Raw genomic sequence first — 20,427 nt, 5'->3', positions numbered from 1 at the left:
CAGTCATCCTGGTGTTTTGCAGGTAGACTCCAACATGTGTGGTGTGCCACTGATGGAGGTCAAAATGAGTATCTCATCTGCCTAGATTAGTTGGTCGAGGAGCTATTGCTGGCATCCTGCCCAAGTTAAAAGTTCCTGCTCTAACCTATAGGGGGCACCATCAGTTGCACCACCAGCATCCATGTGCTGCATACAAAAGATCAGTGCAGTAATCATTGAACAACAGATAAATAGATAATCTACAGCGAACCACCCCCATTGCATTCTACACATTGAGGTCCAATACTTTAGTTCCACATACAATACAGTAGGCCTACTGAATGAACTGTGGCCAAGCCCATCTTTAATGATTGCCACAAACGGCTTAAAGTAACATTTCAATGGAGAATAAATTAGTTTCCAGTTCGTGTCCCTGCTTCCTGGAAATTTAACCAAACAATGACAAAGGTAAAAAAAAATAAAAAATACCCACATGAAACATTTTCCTATGAGCCTCCGTGACCATTTACAGTATATGGTACTGTGAATTGCAGTTACATTGTTTCTCAACATTTCCTATTTTATCCAAAACTATTATAAACAATTGTACGTAAGTGAACTAATTTTTTAGCTCACCTGGAACGAAGTTCAGGGGTGCTTATGTGATGGCGTGTCGTCCGTCAGTCCGTCAGTAAACACTTGCAACTTCTCCGAAACCGCTGATGGGATTGTGACCAAATTTGGCACAAATTATACTGTATTTGTTGTGATGTGACAAGTTTGTTCATGGCATTAACAAAGTCGGGGTCTACCGGGGGTCAAAGTGGATCTAGGTTTGATCCCCAAAATAGATATTTGCTTTTTCCCTCAAACTACAAACATTTCGATGAAACTTGACCACAACCTTCATCACCCATGATGTACCGAAGTTTGTTCACAACATTAAAAAAAAAATCAAGCCCTAAAGAGGGAGTAGTGCAGCGGCATAGCAAAAATTTAAGAAGAATTGTGCATTTTGTGATGGAAGCACCAAATTTGGCACAATGATAGAATGTTATATTAAGAACATTTTCAGATATGGAACCACTTTGAAATTCACCCAAGGTCGCCGCCATATTGGATTTCAAAATGGCGGCTTTAAAAATCTGTAACCCTTAGGGGGGGGTGGCGGAAACAAATCCTACAGGCACAATTATTGCCCCATTCACCCTATATCTTTTCTAACATCAGTAGACACATTACAGCGGCGATTCTGAGCTCAAGGGAACATCTAGGGGTCTGGGGAGTGAAAAATTTGAAAATTTCGGCCAAAAATACCCCTAAAAGAGGTCATTTGGTGTCAAATTTCAGGGGGGGTCGTGTATTGTCCTGTAGATAAAACATGCTGGTCCGTTGATTAACCCCTAATTAAACGACTTTTTTGTTTGTTTGCTCCATCCAGGTTTCAATCATGTCGAAGCAGTTCAAGTTAGTTCATGTTACCAAGCATGTAACTTCAACGCCAAAGACGCCACTGGACTGGGAACTCTGTGTTCTGTGTCAAGTTGATATAGGAGAGTCCCTACAGTGTCCTGCTGTCACGAAAAGAACTGATGCAGGTGCTGGATACAAGACACTTGAAGACAATCTATCAGCATTCAATAAACTAGGCAAGCTGCCACAAGACGTGGACTTGCAACGACTGGATGAAGGCCAAGGGATAGCTGCCACTCTAGCTGCCCACCAAGCCAAGTGGCACAAGTCATGCAGGGTGAAATATAACACTACCAAGCTACAGCGGGTACAGAAGAGAAGTCATTCAGAGGGAAGCCCTATCCCCAGTACAATCACAGATAAGTACAAGCTTACTAGGTCTCAGGCAGCTTGTGTTGATAGCATATGCGACAATTTGTGCTTCTTCTGCCAGCAAGAGCTTGGTTTGGAGTTTCATCAAGCAGCGACATTGGAACTAGATAAACACTTTCGCAAGGCTGCAGAGTTTCTTCAGGATACCACTTTGTTAGCCCAACTGAGTGCTGGGGACATGGTTGCAAGAGAGGCCAAGTACCATAAGAAATGTTTGACATCCCTATACAACCGCGTGAGGGCAGCAAAAAAGCTTGCTGAGCAAAGCCAGAGCACGGTAGATGTCATTTCAGCAATAGTCCTTGCTGAACTGGTAACGTACATAGAGGAAACTGCTAAAGAAGAAGACACTGCTCCTGTATTCAAGATGGCAGACCTCACCAAGCTCTACACAATGAGAATGGAACAGTTCGGAGTTGTGCTGGAAACACGAGTCCATACAACCAGACTCAAGGAGCGTATCCTGGCACACTTCCCTGATCTGCAGGAGCACAGGCAGGGAAGAGATGTCCTGCTGGTGTTTCAGGAAGACATTGGCAGTGCATTAGCCAAGGCATGTCAACATGATATTGACAGTGATGTTGTGCACCTGGCACGAGCTGCAGGGATTATAAGGAAGGATATGTTCCAGTCATCTCAGCCTTTCAATGGGTCCTTCTCAAACAAATGTCAAGAAGAGTCTGTGCCACAACTGCTGCTGACAATGGTCTCCATGATTTTAGAGGGCGCAGGCATCAAAGATCAGGCATGTCAGTCATCGGCATCGGCGTCTGTGACAATAGCTCAACTTCTCAAATACAACAGTGTGAAGCATGAGAGGAGAGGTGCAGGCACAGACGTACGACACAGCATTAGTCAAGAGACTCCTTTGCCAATATATCTTGGCTTGATGCTTCATGCCCATACGAGAAAGAGGGAACTGGTTGACACATTATCTGGACTAGGGATCAGCGTTGCCTATGATAGAGTGCTACGGGTCTCTGCAGAGCTGGGGAACGGGGTCTGTCAGCGCTTTCGGGCGGAGAAGGTGGTCTGTCCCCCAAAGCTCCGCGGTGGAGTGTTCACCACATCAGCTGTGGATAATATAGACCACAATCCCAGTTCCACGACAGCACACGACTCCTTCCACGGAACTGGTATTTCATTGATACAACATCCAGACTATGACAATCAAGGCACAGACCGAGGTATTGTCATCATCGGGGGTGTCTCAAATGTCAAGACTGTGGAGGACCTTCCACGGTATTACACAGATGTACAACCAGTTAGTTCACTTGCCAAAAGCCACCCTGTACCAGCTGGAACCCAGGCGTCGCTGCAGAGGAATCCTGCACAAGCTGAACTGGATAAAGAGAAGAGGTGGCTCCAGACTGTGAAGGATGCATGTGACAGTGGTGACACACAGAATCCAGGAAACATTTCTTGGGCTGCACATCACGCAGAGAACCAATCGGCCAAGGATACTAGTATCACAGTCACACCCACTGCCTTGCTTCCCCTCTTCCATGACCAAGCCCACTCAGTGGCAATGATCCGCCATGCCATGGATGTCGTGAAAGCAGCGATCAATGAGCTAAACCCTGGACAGATACCCGTCGTCACACTGGACCAACCACTTTATGCGATCGCCAAGCAGGTGCAATGGAACTGGCCAGACACACATGGTGAAGATCCCTTTGTGGTCATGCTGGGTGGTCTACACACAGAGATGGCAGCTTTGAAGACAGCAGGAGACTGGCTGCAAGACAGCGGTTGGACACAGGCATTGGTTCAGGCAGAGATAGCAACAGCTGGCACAGCAGACTCCTTCTTGCGTGCAGCTCACGTCAGCCGTACAAGACGTGCCCACCAAGTAACTGTTGCTGCCCTACACATACTGCAGCATCGTGCATATGACATATACAACGAAAGAGCAACTGCAAGAGATGAGGAACCATTGGAGTTCGAGGCATGGTGTGACCAGAGAGCAGCGGCATGTCCACAGTTTCAGTACTGGGCCACTGTACTTAACCTGGAGCTCTGTATACTCCTCTACATACGTTCACTGAGAGAGTCCAACTTCACGCTGTACATGGACACCCTACCAGAGCTAGCTGCATGGTTCGCTGCATTGGGCCATATCCACTATGCTCGCTGGTTACCAGTCCACATCAGGGACATGGTTGGCATTGCAGAGAAACACCCAGATGTTGCTGCCAAGTTCCATGCGGGGCACTTCACATCCAAGAAGACTAGGCATGCTTTCTCCGCCATCTCCCTAGACCAGGCTCGTGAACAAAACAATGCCACGGTCAAAGGCGATGGCGGGGCAGTGGGCCTAACTGAAAATCCAAGTGCCCTTCGACGGTGGATGGTGGCTGGCCCCGAAGTTGCTCGGGTCATCACAGAATTTGAGACCTCACAGCAACTGCGCCAAAGGGGAGAGCACACCCACCACCATGAGCAAACCGACAGTGTGCAGAAGAAGTTCGTCCAAGATGTCCGTGCACTGACAACAGTCATCGAAGAGATGGGCAGCCCCTTTGAAGAAGAAAGCACAGATTTGCTGGTCCTGGGCACACTGGAGATCTTGGGCCCAGCTGTTGTAGATACTGTGCGTACAGCTTTACAGATTGGGAGAGATCAGTTCCATTAATTTGAGAAGGAACGTCTGGCAGACAGATCCAAGCCACTCAATGATGTCATCAAACGCAACAAACTCCCGTTGTTTTCATCCATCAAGGTCAAAGCTGCCCAGAAGAGCAAACAACAAGTAGCCTCTGCAAAGAGTGATTCAGAGCTCTTCTCCAGACTATACATCGCATGCCAAACCAGAGATGGGGGTCTCGAGCAGTTCTTCAAACATGAGAACAGCGCACATCCGCCAGCACTCTCGCAAAATGGACAGCTCCGCTTTGGTTCCAAAGCTGACTTGTTGCAGCCCTTAGAACAGCTTGTCGAAACAAAGTCGGACCCACCACCACAAGTATCTTCTGTGATCCTCGATGGAGCTGTAATAGTTCAAATGCTGAGCCCAGGCCAGACCAAAACATTTCTTGACTATGCCACAAAAGTATTCGTTCCATACATTATGTCACAGCTTCAACATCGATCTCGTCTCGATCTAGTGTGGGACCGCTATGCAAAGTCAGGCAGCCTGAAGGCAACTGCAAGGACCAACAGAGGCAAGGGAATACGCAGACGTGTCACTGGCTCTGCCACCCTACCAGGCAACTGGCACAGTTTCCTCCGTGTCGACGAGAACAAGGAGGAACTCTTCAGCTTTCTGTCTAAGCAGGTCACGGAGTCCATCGATGTGCCAGACAAACAGCTGATTGCTACTGATGGTGAACAGGTAATGTGCATGATGTATGTTAGTGTGTGTTAGTGAAAGTGTGTGTGTGTCTGGGTGGTGAGAGTGGGTGCGTGCCTGCTTGTGTGTTTGAGAGTGTGTGTACAATCTTCTGTGGTTTCAGTACATATTATACAATGTATTATTGATTTATGCTGTTGTAGAGTAAATTCTTACCCACATATGTGTATTCTTTTCATATAATTTAATTTTGATTATATAATCCCGATTTGTATTATCTATTCGGAATAATATTTTGTATTGTATATATAATCTTTAGCTGTCCACGGTACACTCCCTCAAATTGTTAAGAAAGGCCTATTGGCCATAGTGTTCTTGAATTGCTTTTTTCTTTCCTGGCATCTTGGGGGAGTGTACACGAACAGGCTACTGTTATATGTGCAATGTCATATTGTATGATTTCATGTGTTTGATGCCAAGTAAATAACAATAATAATAATAATAATAATTGCCCTGTATTTATGTACTTGAAATAATGTACTGAAATAAATTAATAAATGTTATGCAGATTCATGTCAGGTTTTATTCGTGACCACCTACACCAAAGGAATTCACATTTAATTTACATCACGGTATTGTTCATGCTTACACCAACAGGTCATTGCTGTACCACCATGTGCAGACACAGCCGCTTTGGCCCCGTGCAATCACGAGGAAGCAGACACGCGCATGATGCTCCACGCAGCAGCTGCTATGAAATCTGGACACCGCAGAGTACTCATCCGCACCGTGGACACAGATGTGGTGGTTCTCGCTGTGTGGATGGCCCAGGAGCTTAATGAGGTAGTGGACGAACTCTGGTTAGCGTTTGGAACCGGAAAGAACTTCTGCTACATAGCAGCACACGAGCTGTCTGCTACCCTGGGACCAGACAAAGCCAAGGCACTGCCAATCTTCCATGCAATCACAGGGTGTGATACCGTCTCGAGCTTTGCAGGTCGTGGCAAGAAAACAGCATGGGCAGTATGGGAAACTTTTCCAGAAGTGACCAATGCATTCCTGGACCTGGCATCTGCACCAAGTGAGATCTCTGAGGATACACTGGCAACCCTGGAGAGATACGTAGTGCTTCTGTACGACCGCACATGCACATGTTCTGAGGTGAATCTGGCAAGAAAGAAACTCTTTGCAAAGAAATCTCGATCCATTGAAGCAATACCTCCAACATAGGCCGCCCTAGTACAACACGTGAAGAGAGCAACTTACCAGGGTGGACATTGTTGGGGACAGTCTCTTGTCCCACACTGCTATCTCCCATCACCATGCGACTGGGGGTGGGTGGACAATGACGGACAGTTCGATCCTCTGTGGACAACACTACCAGAAGCTGCCAAATCCTGCTATGAACTCATCTGCTGTGGGTGCGAAAACGGTTGCAGTGGGAGATGCAAGTGCAAGAAGGCGGCTCTGAAATGCACAGCACTGTGTGCCTGTGATGGTGACTGCTCACATTGAGTTGGAACTGTGACACTTGGCATGACTTGATGCAATACGCTCGCTAGTTCTCTTGCTGAACGTGTGTATACAATGTACGTAATATGGGATTATCAGTTGCTTATGTGCATTAAAACATATTTCAATACAACCATTCAATTCATTGACCTCAGAAATGTACATCTAGACACCAGAATCAAGTATCTAGCTGGCATAGAACCAGAGATATCGGTCAGCAGATTTTCGGAAGCCGCCATATTGGAATCCAATATGGCGTCAGTAAATCAACTTCTAAGTAGAACCATTCAATTCCTTGACCTCAAGTTTGTACATCCAGACACTAAAATCAAGGCTGTAGCTGGTATAGAACCAGAAATATTTGTAATTAAAGATTTTTAAGCCGCCATTTTGAAATCCAATATGGCGGCCACATTGGGGTGAATTCCAAAGTGGTTCCATATCTGAAAATGTTCTCCATATAATATTCTATCATTCTGCCAAATTTGGTGCTTCCATCACAAAATGCACAATTGGTTTGCTATGCCGCTGCACTAGACTACTGGGGGAGGGAGAGCGGGTTGCCTCCAAAATAGGTATTTGCTTTCTTCTCAAACTACACATGCAATTCCGATGAAACTTGACCACAACCTTCATCACCCGTGATGTACGAAAATTTGTTCATGGGAAAAAAAATAAAATCTGCCCCTTTTGCGATTTATGGGGGGGGGGTTGCCCCCCTGAATAGGTATGATCTTTGTTTGTTTAGTCTTATGTTAGTATGATTCTACATGCTGTTCCGTGCTGCTCCCCAAACCCTGGTCACGGTGTGCCTCCGAGCCCCGAGAGGAGTCACGGCAGAAAGATGTGTTATTCTGTGTCAAAGATCAATGGTGAAACCACACCAATTGTTACCAACAAACAAGTATTGTATTAAGGTCACACAAGAATAACATTACAATAACAATATTAATCAATTGTACAACCAATATATCATTCCTATGATGGTACCATCAGTTTTGTACAATATAACTCACTGTGCTCCAAGTGAGCGAAAATAACATTCCCAATGTCTCTGTCCCGGCTTCAAGCCAAAGTCGATCCACGCTCCAGTGATCGTCAGAACGATGTATCGAGACCAGAATCCCGCTCGGTCGACGGTCACACTGCCAAAGATGGGCAAAGGTGTCCTCAGGAGGCGACAGGGAAATCACACCTTCGGGTATGGATGTTCAATGGCTCCCCACACGGCGAACCGCAAATTCCCACTCGAAATCCACGTTACACATGCAAACCAGGCTAACTGCTGGATGCGTTGAAATGGTTGGAGCGAGGTGAAAAACTTGGAGCGATCCAAAATCGGGCGCGAGGCAAAACGGCCAACGGGCCCGTACTCGAGACGTAACGGCACTCCAATGATTCTCTTCGGAATGGACCGCAAAACCTGACGCAGGTTTATCTGTCACAGCGATAACAACTGTGTCACAGGAATCCCTTTCCCAGGAAACCCAAAGTTCACCCGTGACCCCCGTTCGCCAGCGTTTGCTCAAGACCTCGAAGCAGCTCGGCTTCTGCTCCACCTTACTCGCTCCGCCTCCTTTTCCTCCTCCTCTTCTTCCTCTTCTTCTTCGTCCGGTTCCCAATCCGGTTTCTTTTTAAAACATTAATTTTTTTTACCTTTTGAAAACAGTTATCTCCAATTCACTTAAATGATAACAATAATAGTACATACAACCAAAAATGGTTGCAGTGGATGAGAACCACAACAACGGAAGTGACGAATCTAACAATGCTGCGCTGTCTTCTGGCAAACCATTGAAATTGGTTTAAAATACCTTTAGTCATGTAGTATACTGTTTATTCTACCAGATGAGCACCAGGGGTATTGTCCCTATGTTTTCGTTTTTCCATTCTAAGGAAGGGAGGGGGGTGGGATTATTCTAAGGAAGGGAGGGGGGGGGGGATTATTCTCAGGAAGGAAAAACATTCTAGTTTCCCTCCCTGAGTTTTCAGCCATATCCATCTTGTGTCGCCCCCTGTCTTCTCCCCTCCTAATTTTCCCCACATCGCTTATCCCTATCCCTGTTGGTGTGTTCACTGCCCCCCCCCTTCCCTTTCTAATGTTCCTTTTGTTCTGTTATGTCCTGATCCATTCGATGTTATAACTCCTCCACATTCATTGCAAAAACATTACAGTCGAAGAAAATTAATCATAAGATAGTTATATCATTGAATGAAGGATCTGTCCATGGTGGAAGTTTAAGCGACCCTACAACGGGAAGCGCACTTTTACTACATTATCCTCTCACTCTAGTCTACAGTATTGTCACTCAGGACTTTGGTTGCCATTATTTTAGAAGCCAGTTGGTTCCTGATAAAGTTAGACAGGTGATTCCTCATTCAGTCATTAATATGGGAAAGGAAGGTCCTTGCAACCACAAAGTGTCCTCCCAGGATGAGTGGTCTTAATAACAAGGTCCACCCAAGAGATTTACCATTGGATACTGTTCATGCAGATTGAGCAAACCAGATTCATGTGTGAGCAATTCTCACAACCAGAAGTGCGTGTCCCATGACATCAAAAAATAGTGCATATTTACCGACGACACTTACCACATGAAAAAGCCAATTTCCTCTCATATAATGCACATGTAATAAATCAACCATGTTTGCTTTCCAATAAGTCCAAGGTGTTCCCTACTGGAGGAGACAACCTATTGTCAAGTGGATGTGGCCTCCAGCAGTGGAGGGAGGTCATCGAGTGAGTCGAGTATGTGATGAGGAGGGATCGAGATAGACTTCAGTTCTGCTGCTTTGTTGCGCTTCAGTAGAAAGGCTGCCATTCCTGACTCCGTCGCTCCAAGATAATCTGTCACTGGGTCATCTCCAATGTGAAGCGCTTGCCCAGCCTGAAAAAAAGACCAAATCTCAGTGGGGAAAGCACAAAATCCAGTACATGATGGATATTTAGATAGAACAGACAATTAGCAAAAGCAAAATACATAATTTGGTAAGAATAATATTATATAATAAACTGGAGCAAAGTTGATGGCATGCTATCACAAATCCCCACTTTTAAAATAGGTTTTGCTCACAAAGCAGCAAAGTCGAGGGGGCGGTTATGGAAGACCTGCCCATGCTGCACAAGCGTAATTAGCAATACCCACCTGCCAGAAGCATAGCTTTCAGCAATATACTCACATTCAGGAATCAGTGTTGTGGAAATGGTCCGAGGGGTTAATAAATGCTTAACATAGCGTAGTTATTTCCTTAAATTGCATGTCCAGAATAAGAGTGAAGTGATTCAATGTCATCTATGATAATAAAAGGCAGAGTGTCAGTGTGCCTTCTCCATAACTCCAAAACCATGAAACCTAGCGGCCCCAAACTTTGCATGCATACTTCTTGAACAACAACGGGGTGCATGAATGACGACTGTGTTTGGATGACGGATGTGTTGAAACACCCTTTATGAAGATGATTAATGGGGTGCTCATAACAAAACAAGACCAAAAGTCTAACAGTGGCGTAGCCGGGCTTGTAAAATATTATAAACCACAAACGCACATGATTAGCTTTTTAAACAGTCGCTAATGCTGTTTATAACAAAGAAAGAAATTTGGAGGAATCCCGACATCCATGAGGTAAGTTTTACTTACAGAACTGAGCGAAGATCTACTGTAATCTATATACCCCACAAGGGTTGGAGGTGTGCTAATTTACCAAGCAACTAGCTAGCGCTTGCCAAGCCAGCCGTTCTTTAAGGGTTTTGAATGGAGTGCTAGATCGAATGCTTTAAACACTTGGTGATCTCTCCACAAGAAACTTGGTAAATGAACACACGCCCAATGTTCTTGAGACCCGACCATAGAGAGACTGTAATCTACATACCCCAAAGAGGAATGACCTTTCCTGCCACTCTCGAAGTGAGCGGGTGTTTACGCCGTAATGACATCACATACGTAATGACGTGGCATGACGGCTGGACACAAAACTGCCGCTACTTTAATATATATATATATATATATATATATATATATATATATATATATATATATATATGTATATCCAAGACATATATTGTTATGAATTTGGGGTAGGGGGAATATCTAGATTTAGGTAGATCTGCATAGGTAGGTGTCCGGCTGTCGTGCTAGAGAATCTCACCTGTAATAAGTTCTGTGTTTAGGCGGTTTGTCGGAGTAAGCTGCGTATCTGTGTCCCCGCCACGAGGAGGCGGGGCTTGGTAACTAGAATTAGGGAATATGCTAACTCCATTGTGTGTTGTTCCCACTGTGAACATCCCAGTGTCCCGTATGGCAATGCACTCTTGTAGACATTAAATAGGCCCTTAGTGCACACATTAATTAAATTCCCCCCCTTACAATGACTGACCATAAGAACTGACCGGAGGGACAGGCAGGCAGCGGCCGTGCAGTGGTACACGATGGCTTTCACACATTGGCCAGGCGGGCAGGGAGTCACGCCCAGGAGAGCTGGTGATTGGCCAGTGGAGGGGCGAGCAACAAGCACCACACTGATTGGAGAGTAGGGAAGGACTTGTGGTTGGCTACCGACCAATGGCATGGGAGCAGGGCGCCAAGCGCTCGGCCAATGGGAGGGGACGGATGAGATCAGAAGATTCGGGAAGGTTAGAAGCGACGCACTGGTTGGAGGGGAAGCGAGCTGACGTCGGAGGACCGCCAGTAAAACGGCTCGCTTGCCGGCATTTTCCTCTCTTCCCTTTGCCTCTTCTTCCCTTGGCCTTCTCGTTCCTGGTTCCTTCCTGCCCGGATCTCCTCCCTTTGCCTCTTCTTCCCTTGGCCTTCTCGTTCCTGGTTCCTTCCTGCCCGGATCTCTTTCCTCGACCTTCTCGTTCCTGATTATTCCTGCCTGGACCTCCCTTCTGCCCGTGATTTTCGTCTCCGTTTGGACCTCTTCCTTTACGATCCGAATTTGCCTCCTGGACGAAAGACGGTGGAGCGACGATCGTGCGAGCAGGGCCTGCCGGGCAGTGTGCGCTGATCAGTGGAGCGCGCGAATGAAGCGGACTGAGGCCTCCTTCCCGCCAAGCATGGAGCCGCGTACGGACGCGAGTTTGAAGCCTGGACGACAGCAGACAGATAAAACACACCACAGAACATAACACAACGATTCTTTTATTTAATTCTTTCCCCTTTTGAGTTTTTGAGTTTTTTTGAGTGGGTTCATCAAAAATGTAGTGGTCTGAGAGGGTCATTAACCAGTGTGGCAGCTACATTCAAATGTAAGGTGTGCACAGAGGGAGCTGCAGATGGAGGAAATGTTGAGTTGGATCTTGGAGACGGCATGAAGCTGGAAGGTGTGAAAACATTTTGCTACCTCGGAGACATGCTAAACGGAGAAGGTGGATCAGACTCGGCAACGGTTGCTAGAGTGAGATGTGCATGGAAGAAGTTTCGGGAACTGAGTGGCGTGCTGATGAGGAGGGGAGTGTCGTTGAAGCTGAAGGGAAAGGTGTATGCTGCATGTGTGAGAAGTGTTATGATTTATGGGAGCGAGACATGGGTAATTAACGTAGAGCAGCAACGAAGGCTGGAAAGGGTGGAAATGTGAATGGTTCGGTGGATGTGCTGAGTATAGTTGAGAGAGAGGAAGACAAATGATGAATTGCGAAAGATGATTGGAATAGAGCCTGTGATTGATGCTGTGAAGAGGAACAGGTTGAGATGGTTAGGTCATGTGTTGAGGAAGGATGAAAGTGACTGGTTGAGAAGAGTGATGGAAATGAATGTAGAAGGAAGTAGAGGACGGGGAAGACCGAGAAAGACTTGGCTAAAGATGGTGGAAGAAGAAATGCGGGCAAGGGGGTTAACAAGGAGACATGCAGAAAATAGGGCAAGATGTAGAAGATTGTCATGGGGACCGCAAGGCTAACCCCTGCTCTAGCAGGGAAAATGGCCTTAAAATGCATGTTGTTGTTGTTGTTGTTGTTGTTGTTTTCCCCTGTTGTTGAAGTGACGTGTGCGGGATCCCGATTTAGGACATTTATTTACCGGCGCGTCCATTGTTCTCGGGTTCCGTTCAATAAACGTGTTTCTTTTTGTACATTGAATTCGGTTTTCATTCGCTTGATTTAATTTCCTGCAGGTTGAAGACTGCCGGCGAGATCGTATCAGGTAAATCTCGCCGCTTCTTCCTCTCCCCCCCCCCCCCCCCCCGCCCCTTCCTCCTGCACGTGTATAGCAAATCCGCCATTGACCCGGACGCCTCGTTAAGCTCGATTCATCCATGGTGACGCTCGGTCTAAACTGAGCCAAATCACACGACAATATTTAACCTCCAGTAACATTGCAGTCACTACAAAGGATTAGTGTTATGATTACATTTACTATAATAATAACGTTACACTATTATTACGAAAATGATATTATTTTTTTTAAACCGAGGTGAATTCCTTACTTCCGCGGTTACACCCCTTCAATCCATCAACTTTCCATTCACGACATTGGGATTGAAGTGAATGAATGAATGATCGTTTTAAGGCCATTTTCCCCGCCAGAGCAGGGGTTAGCCTTGCGGGCCCCATGACAATCATGGTTCCCTGGTTGAGGCAATGTTTTTATGGCCGGATGCCCTTCCTGGGGCCAACCCTCAGTTGCCTCTTACGATGTGCAGGGGTACGGTGTACCTATTCTAAACCGGGGTACACACCGGGATCATTCATCCCAGCAAGCTGGTACTCAATTTGCCGACCTCGGAAGGATGACGGGCTGAGTCAACCCCCCTGGTGTTAATTTAGCGATCGACCGGGATTCGAACCCAGGATCCCAAGCCAGCACCCTAACCGCTAAGCCAACACCAGGCCAGGATTGAAGTGTTATGGTTATATTTACTATAATATTATTATTATTACGAAAACGATACTACTGAAACGATACCACTGTATTAAGAAACCTGGGTTTAATTTGTCCGAAGCGGACAGTGAGTCATAACGCCTAAAGCCGATACGTACTGTATTGTTGGAAGAGCCGTAACGCCGATGCTTTCGATGTTTGATGGTCATTTTAACAATTGGTTTGTTTGTGTTTCACACTGAATGAAAAATGTAAAGCTAGAGCATGGCTATTGTGATATATGACAGGTTCGACGATATGTTCGGCATGAACGGCATATAAATCAAAATGGCGGTGCATGGAGAGTCAGCTGCAGCACCGCCGTAATGACATCAGACGTAATCACATCACCCTATCATGTGACCAGATTCTCAGCTCTGATTGGTATACGTTTGAGGGGACATACATACATACATACATACAAACACTGTTCTAGATGGCTCTGCCCGATGGGCTATGCCGTAAAAACAAAATATGCCTTAACAAAATAGCAGTGCACCACCTTGTTCAGCCCATGTGACATCTCTGGATTCTTAAACCTCCATTTTGGTTCGGCCTATGGAAACGTGCCTTGGCTTGCAAACACTATCTACCCTCACAGACTAATTGAATGAATGAATGAATGAATGATCGTTTTAAGGCCATTTTCCCCGCCAGAGCGGGGGTTAGTATTTAAAGTTAGTAATTAAAGCATATAATCGAAATATGGATTCAGATTTGAGGATTGGATACTGTAGACTAAATAAGTATCAAAGTTTTCCAGTGAAATCTGAAAAATTTAACATTAGCGATTCTTATAACGAAGTGTATTTATGTAAGCAAGGCTGTTCTCCTAATTCTGCACTGTTGTCTTAATTCACACCTCCATAGGATAGGGTATATTTTTAAGTTGCAAAATGCTTCAACTTTATTCCCATTTGTTATAATTTCATTATTGTGACTGTAATCAAACAGAATATGGAGAAACAGCGTGAACAAAGCATTATCGCTTATTCTTCTTCTTCAAAGCATGACGGAGAAACTCAGCGCGAAAACTAGATTGCCAAAACATCAAATAAGAAAACGACATCATTTTTATTGTTCCCTGCATTTTTGGCAACATACGCTGCCCAGATTTTCTTCAAACTAAACGAGAAACTTTTTATTCAAACTCGGAAAGCATTACGGAGAAACTCTGCGTCTGATAATTCTTCTTCTTCAAACTCAAACCCTCTGTCTCTCCCCCACCCCACCTCTCCCCAATACAATCCGCAAACTGTTTAGCCTGGTGGAGGTATGAGATCTACCAAGTACCGTTCTAGTTTTACTTGGAATTGAGTTATCTGAATTTTGCCAACGATCACTGGTGGTAAAATCTGACTTCCATGAATTTTCTGCAACCTTTTGGGTGTGTCCATGCTTCAGCAATTTCAGTACACATTGCTTAAAATTATAAGCAATAATTGGTTAATTTGCCCACTTTTTTGATGCCTATGGTTCTATGGCATATTTTAATACCGGCTTCCACCAGGAGCCGCCATACAGCACACTTTTACAAAGAGAAAACTGGAATCCTCCCCACAACCTGAACCCCGGGAGCTATAATTGTTTTTGATTACCTAGCTCTTTTCCATGCACACCCGAGTACAACCACACTTTTTAAACTCATTCAAGACATAAACCTAGAAACTGACACATCTAATATAGTACTAACAACGGTACCCGCCCTACGGGTGGAGCTTCAATTGGGGGCCCAAATGAGAAGGCAAAATATCAGAAATTGAAGGCTTTTTTTATTTATACGATTCACATAAACACCCGTTAAATCATATTACACGCAAATCATCAAAATCTAAACAGTATTTGTAGAATTTCAATAAAAGCCACATCACTGTTCATATCGGTAAATATTATTCCATCGTGTTTGGAAAAACTGGAAAATTGGAAAAATTGGAAATTGGGGAAAAATTGGAATGGGGTGGAGAGGAGGAAGGGGGGAGAGGGGAGGCAGGAGAGGAAGGCGGTTCATATATATATGCTGTTGGTGAATGTGGCGTTCATCACGTTTCTGAGTTGTGTGATGCCGATCAGGAAGAAGAAGATGCCATACTACCAACTTCGTACACTTCCGGAATTGTTTGATTTATTTGTGTTCAAATGTCTGGTGATTGTTTTGTATTTATTTATGCGAATGTGTACTTGTATATAACTGTCATTCATTTAAAAAGGCTTAGGCACTATCGAGCAAAACCTAACAAGCTAGGCAGAAACTAGTTAAAAGCTCCTAGCAGAAGTACTCGGCATTGCCGGGTGGGGGAGGGGGGAAAGGGGGAGGGGGGGAAGGTAAAGGGGGGGTGGGGGATGGGGGGGAAGGGGGAGAGGGGGATTGGGGGAAGGGGAGGGAGGGGGACAGGGGGGAGGGGGGGAAGGAGAGGAGGGTGAGGGGGAAGGGGAGAGGTGGAGGAGGCAGGGGAGGAAGGGGATTAATCACCTTTTCGTTAAATATATGCTTGTGAATGTGGCGTTCATCCCGTTTCTGCGTTGTGATACCGAACAGGAAGAAGAAGAAGCCGTACTACCAACTTCGTACACTTCCAGAATTGTTTGATTTATTTGTGTTCAAATGTCTGGTGATTTTGTATTTATTTATGCGAATGTGCACTCGTATATAACTGTCATAAATTTTAAAAAGCTGAGGCACTATCGAGCGATGTTTTTTTTTTTTAACTCCAAAAAAACGATTTTTTTTTTTCAATTCTTTATTTTTATTTTTTGCCTAAAACATTCCCAGGCACTCACTGATGAACCTCTGAAAGTTTGACAAAGATCCGTTCAGCCATCTCTGAGAAAAATGGCGACACACAGACAGAGACAGACAGACAGACAGACTTCCCTCTTATATAGTAGAGAAGAAGAAGATGATTCATAAAAGTAGGCAGATCTGTAAATGTGATAAAAAAACACAGTGGGTCTTTAGGAAAAAACGCAACGATTGAGAAAGACAAGTTGCAGTACTCGTGTTTTCAAAAGAAGAATGTAGACAATGGCACACAGCATTTCAAAACACTTGTGTAAACCTACCTGAACGTTGGTATGCTTTAGTGCAAGGTGGAACGCCTCTGGCTGGGGCTTTTGCATGCCCATCTCATCCGAGGTCAGCACAACATCAAAATATGAGCGCAGTCCAACTCCAGAAAGAATACCATTCAGGCGATCGTCGAAGTTCGAGAGTACGCCAAGCCGAAGGCCTTGTGCCTTACACCAAGACAACGCTGGATGAACGTCACCAAACACCTGCCGAGTGGTCGTTAATCCCACATGAATAGCACTGTGAATGGTCAATGTATAAGCCAGTGCTAAAGTGGGCTCAAAACCTTAAATGAGCAGCAGAGGTTACATGTCAAATCAGACATGGGATTTCAGGAACATTTTGTTTTTCCAAAATATATTTTAAACTTTTGGTCGTGAGTGAGGTGTGGGGTACAAATCACACGTGTGATGGAAAAACAAACAAACATGGTTAGAGACGGCATAAAAGATCATTGATTTGACGATAGGGAAAAACTACCTTCGGCAAAAGACTCGAGAAAAACGCAACATTGTATTTAGACACGAGGCAAAAGATACTCTTGAAAATCTTCTATATATCTTACCTGACATTGTCTTACAGTCCGAACTAGTGTCGATCCGTTTCAATGGACAGGAGAGCAGGATGTTTGAGGTATGGGAAGGAAGGATAAGCTGACGTTTTGGATGTTAATCCTTCGTCGGAGCAAAAGAGGGAGATGGGATAGGGGAAGAGGCTGATGGTATTACCCCCACCTTGTATCAACCCTCGCCCTTACCCCATGTCCCTGTTTTGTTATCATGATGGGTTAACACTTCCATCAACTCCCCCCCCCCCCGTTAATGTCATCCATTTTTCTACCTGTCCATTGATGCAGATCAACACTAGCCCTCACGAAGAATATTTTTTCCTTCACCATTGAGTGATATGGCCAACCAGGCTCTCTACCGAGTTCCGTTCTAGTTTTATGGATGTGTTTACGGTATTTTATGTAAATTTTCATTTATGGATGCTTTTTTTTTTTTTTTTCATTTACGGACATTATTGGTATTTTTTTAAATATTTATTTATTTATTTTTGTATACAGAGTCGAGGCTCGTGAAAGAGCTAACATTTATCAAACAAACAAGCAAACAAAGTATATAAAAAGGGGAGCGGTCGACAAGATGGGGAGAGAAGGGGAAGAAGCACACAAACACAACATTTGAGAGCAGGGACATCGGGAGATGTGTGGGAGGGAGAGGGCCTTGGGGATTTGGGGGCAGGATAGGTATAAAACGCAAGGACACCAAGGACTTCCAGGAAAGAAGTCGGCACCTCAAAAAGTGGATTTGGGGTGAAATTAGCGGGGGTAGAAAAGATCAAGGTTTTGAATGGGGGAAGATAAGAGATAGTGGTGAACAGCCGTTTTAAAGACCTGGAGGGAGGAGTGGGATTGAAGAGAGTGAGGGAGTTTGTTCCAGAGGCCGGAGAATAGAGGAATGAATGAAGTATGTTTATTTATTTCACAGTTTACAGTTATATAAATTACAATTTTCAAATGCTAGATGTTGATTGAGGTTTTTTGGGGGTTGTTTTTTTAACGTACGCTTTTACGGGTTTTACGTACATTTTCATTTACGGATGCTTTTTCTTTTTTCATTTACGGACATTATTGTCATGTTTATTTTACAGTTTACAGTTATATAAATTACAATTTTCAAATGCTTGATGTTCATTGAGGTTTTTTGGGGGTTGTTTTTTTAACGTACGCTTTTACGGGTTTTACGTACATTTTCATTTACGGATGCTTTTCTTTTTTCATTTACGGACATTATTGTCATGTTTATTTTACAGTTTACAGTTATATAAATTACAATTTTCAAATGCTTGATGTTCAATGAGGTTTTTTGGGGGTTGTTTTTTTAACGTACGCTTTTACGGGTTTTACGTACATTTTCATTTACGGATGCTTTTCTTTTTTCATTTACGGACATTATTGTCATGTTTATTTTACAGTTTACAGTTATATAAATTACAATTTTCAAATGCTTGATGTTCAATGAGGTTTTTTGGGGGTTGTTTTTTTAACGTACGCTTTTACGGGTTTTACGTACATTTTCATTTACGGATGCTTTTTCTTTTTTCATTTACGTACATTATTGTCATGTTTATTTTACAGTTTACAGTTATATAAATTACAATTTTCAAATGCTAGATGTTGATTGAGGATTTTTGGGTGTTGTTTTTTTAACGTACGCTTTTACGGGTTTTACATACATTTTCATTTACGGATGCTTTTTCTTTTTTCATTTACGGACATTATTGTCATGTTTATTTTACAGTTTACAGTTATATAAATTACAATTTTCAAATGCTAGATGTTGATTGAGGATTTTTGGGTGTTGTTTTTTTAACGTACGCTTTTACGGGTTTTACGTACATTTTCATTTACGGATGCTTTTTCTTTTTTCATTTACGGACATTATTGTCATGTTTATTTTACAGTTTACAGTTATATAAATTACAATTTTCAAATGCTAGATGTTGATTGAGGATTTTTGGGTGTTGTTTTTTTAACGTACGCTTTTACGGGTTTTACGTACATTTTCATTTACGGATGCTTTTTCTTTTTTCATTTACGGACATTATTGTCATGTTTATTTTACAGTTTACAGTTATATAAATTACAATTTTCAAATGCTTGATGTTCAATGAGGTTTTTTGGGGGTTGTTTTTTTAACGCACGCTTTTATGGATTTTACGTACATTTTCATTTACGGATGCTTTTCTTTTTTCCATTTATGGACATTATTGTCATGTTTATTTTACAGTTTACAGTAAAATAAATTACAATTTTCAAATGCTATATAATGATCGAGTCTTTTTGGGTTTTTTAAAATTTTTTGAACGTACACTTTACAGGTTTTATTTAAATTTCATTAACGGATGTTTTTTCTTTTTTCCCATTTACGGACATTATTGTCATGTTTATTTCACAGTTTACAGTTAAATAAATTAACATTTTCAAATGCTAGAAATTGATTGAGGTTTTTAATAAAAAAAATTTAAACGTTCTTTTTATGTAAGATTTAATTTTCCAAAGGTTCTGTGATTTTCCCGGTATATCGACTTCGATGGCCGTCGGCACGCAAGCTATCAGCTTTCTACGTCACGCGGAAGGTACCAAACATTAATATCAGGTCAGTGGTTAGAATGAACTTCATGGACTGGAGCATGTAATGTTCAACAACTCTGGCAAATATTGACAGCATCAGATTGCCAGAAGTGGAAACCTCCACAACATCGTTTGGTTCACTCACTTCCCAACGATCTGGCCGTTTCATATCATGGTACAGATAATCAGCAATCTTCATAATCAGGGGCGCATCTTCGACCCCACAACGCTTAAATGTCTCCTGCACAACCGTGGCCCACCAAGCTCCACTCTCCGTCTTCCTGGTACAGGTGCTCCCGTAGCATGGCTTGTGCTGTGATTGCTCTGTATAGGCCTCACGGAAGGCTGCGTTCAGGGAGGTGACTTCAGGACAGGCCAGGTCGAAAAGGAGGCCTGCGGCCTTGTATTGCTCGCCCACAGAACCACGAACACGTAGTAAAGTCCCTGTTGCATCCCATGTGATTAAACGCAATGACTGTGATGCCATCACCTTGTAACTTGTCCTACATCACCGGATGAAATCAAATTACTGTTTATTCCACTCCACCTCTACTTCTCCAGTGCCTTAACTGCTTAAACACTCAAGCAAACACTCCGCCAACCCGGTTGCTCGGCAACGGCCAACTTGGCAAGCCGATTGGTCAGCCTCTTCTTCCTCCTCTTTGGTGTTTTATGGCGTTTTCAGAGCTGTGAGGCTCTATACATGCCACGCGCCTGAACATCACTGTTGCAAAGAAAATAT

General features: G+C 43.8%; 3 protein-coding genes across 4 annotated transcripts in view; 1 reads left to right on the top strand and 2 right to left on the bottom strand.

The window, feature by feature from the left end:
* LOC144888650 (uncharacterized) overlaps positions 1-20,427 on the bottom strand; it is a 648,249-nt gene that overhangs the window by 365,280 nt on the left and 262,542 nt on the right. The gene's annotated exons all lie outside the window — the stretch shown is intronic.
* Positions 4,474-6,473, top strand: LOC137438451 (uncharacterized). Its single transcript, XM_068133556.2, has 2 exons — positions 4,474-5,158; positions 5,774-6,473. Exons 1-2 carry the CDS (start codon positions 4,829-4,831, stop codon positions 6,344-6,346), a joined length of 903 nt encoding a protein of 300 aa, XP_067989657.2. The 5' UTR covers positions 4,474-4,828; the 3' UTR covers positions 6,347-6,473.
* Positions 7,516-20,302, bottom strand: HDHD3 (haloacid dehalogenase like hydrolase domain containing 3). Of its 2 annotated transcripts, none has more exons than XM_068134194.2 (3): positions 19,831-20,302; positions 16,543-16,755; positions 7,516-9,516 (listed from the first exon to the last, which is right to left on the bottom strand). In XM_068134194.2, exons 1-3 carry the CDS (start codon positions 20,170-20,172, stop codon positions 9,328-9,330), a joined length of 744 nt encoding a protein of 247 aa, XP_067990295.2. In that variant the 5' UTR covers positions 20,173-20,302; the 3' UTR covers positions 7,516-9,327. The 2 variants fall into 2 exon arrangements, with proteins under 2 accessions (XP_067990295.2, XP_067990296.2); XM_068134195.2 differs by lacking the exon at positions 7,516-9,516 and adding an exon at positions 11,420-11,712.

Source organism: Myxine glutinosa, chromosome 13 (assembly GCF_964187855.1).
Source record: "Myxine glutinosa chromosome 13, kmMyxGlut1.1, whole genome shotgun sequence".
Lineage (NCBI taxonomy): Eukaryota > Metazoa > Chordata > Myxini > Myxiniformes > Myxinidae > Myxine > Myxine glutinosa.
The sequence above is the reverse complement of the archived record's forward strand: the minus strand, read 5'-3'. Positions and strand labels throughout refer to the sequence as shown.

Bases quoted from the DNA above. Each gene is read 5' to 3' on its own strand.
- HDHD3 (XM_068134194.2), bottom strand. From the start codon at position 20,172: ATGGCATCACAGTCATTGCGTTTAATCACATGGGATGCAACAGGGACT. The intron at 16,756-19,830 runs GTGAGTGAACCA...ACCACTCGGCAG, and splicing joins AACGGCCAGATCGTTGGGAA to GTGTTTGGTGACGTTCATCC. The intron at 9,517-16,542 runs GTAGGTTTACAC...TCTTTTTTTCAG, and splicing joins TAAAGCATACCAACGTTCAG to GCTGGGCAAGCGCTTCACAT.
- LOC137438451 (XM_068133556.2), top strand. From the start codon at position 4,829: ATGCTGAGCCCAGGCCAGACCAAAACATTTCTTGACTATGCCACAAAA. The intron at 5,159-5,773 runs GTAATGTGCATG...TTACACCAACAG, and splicing joins TTGCTACTGATGGTGAACAG to GTCATTGCTGTACCACCATG.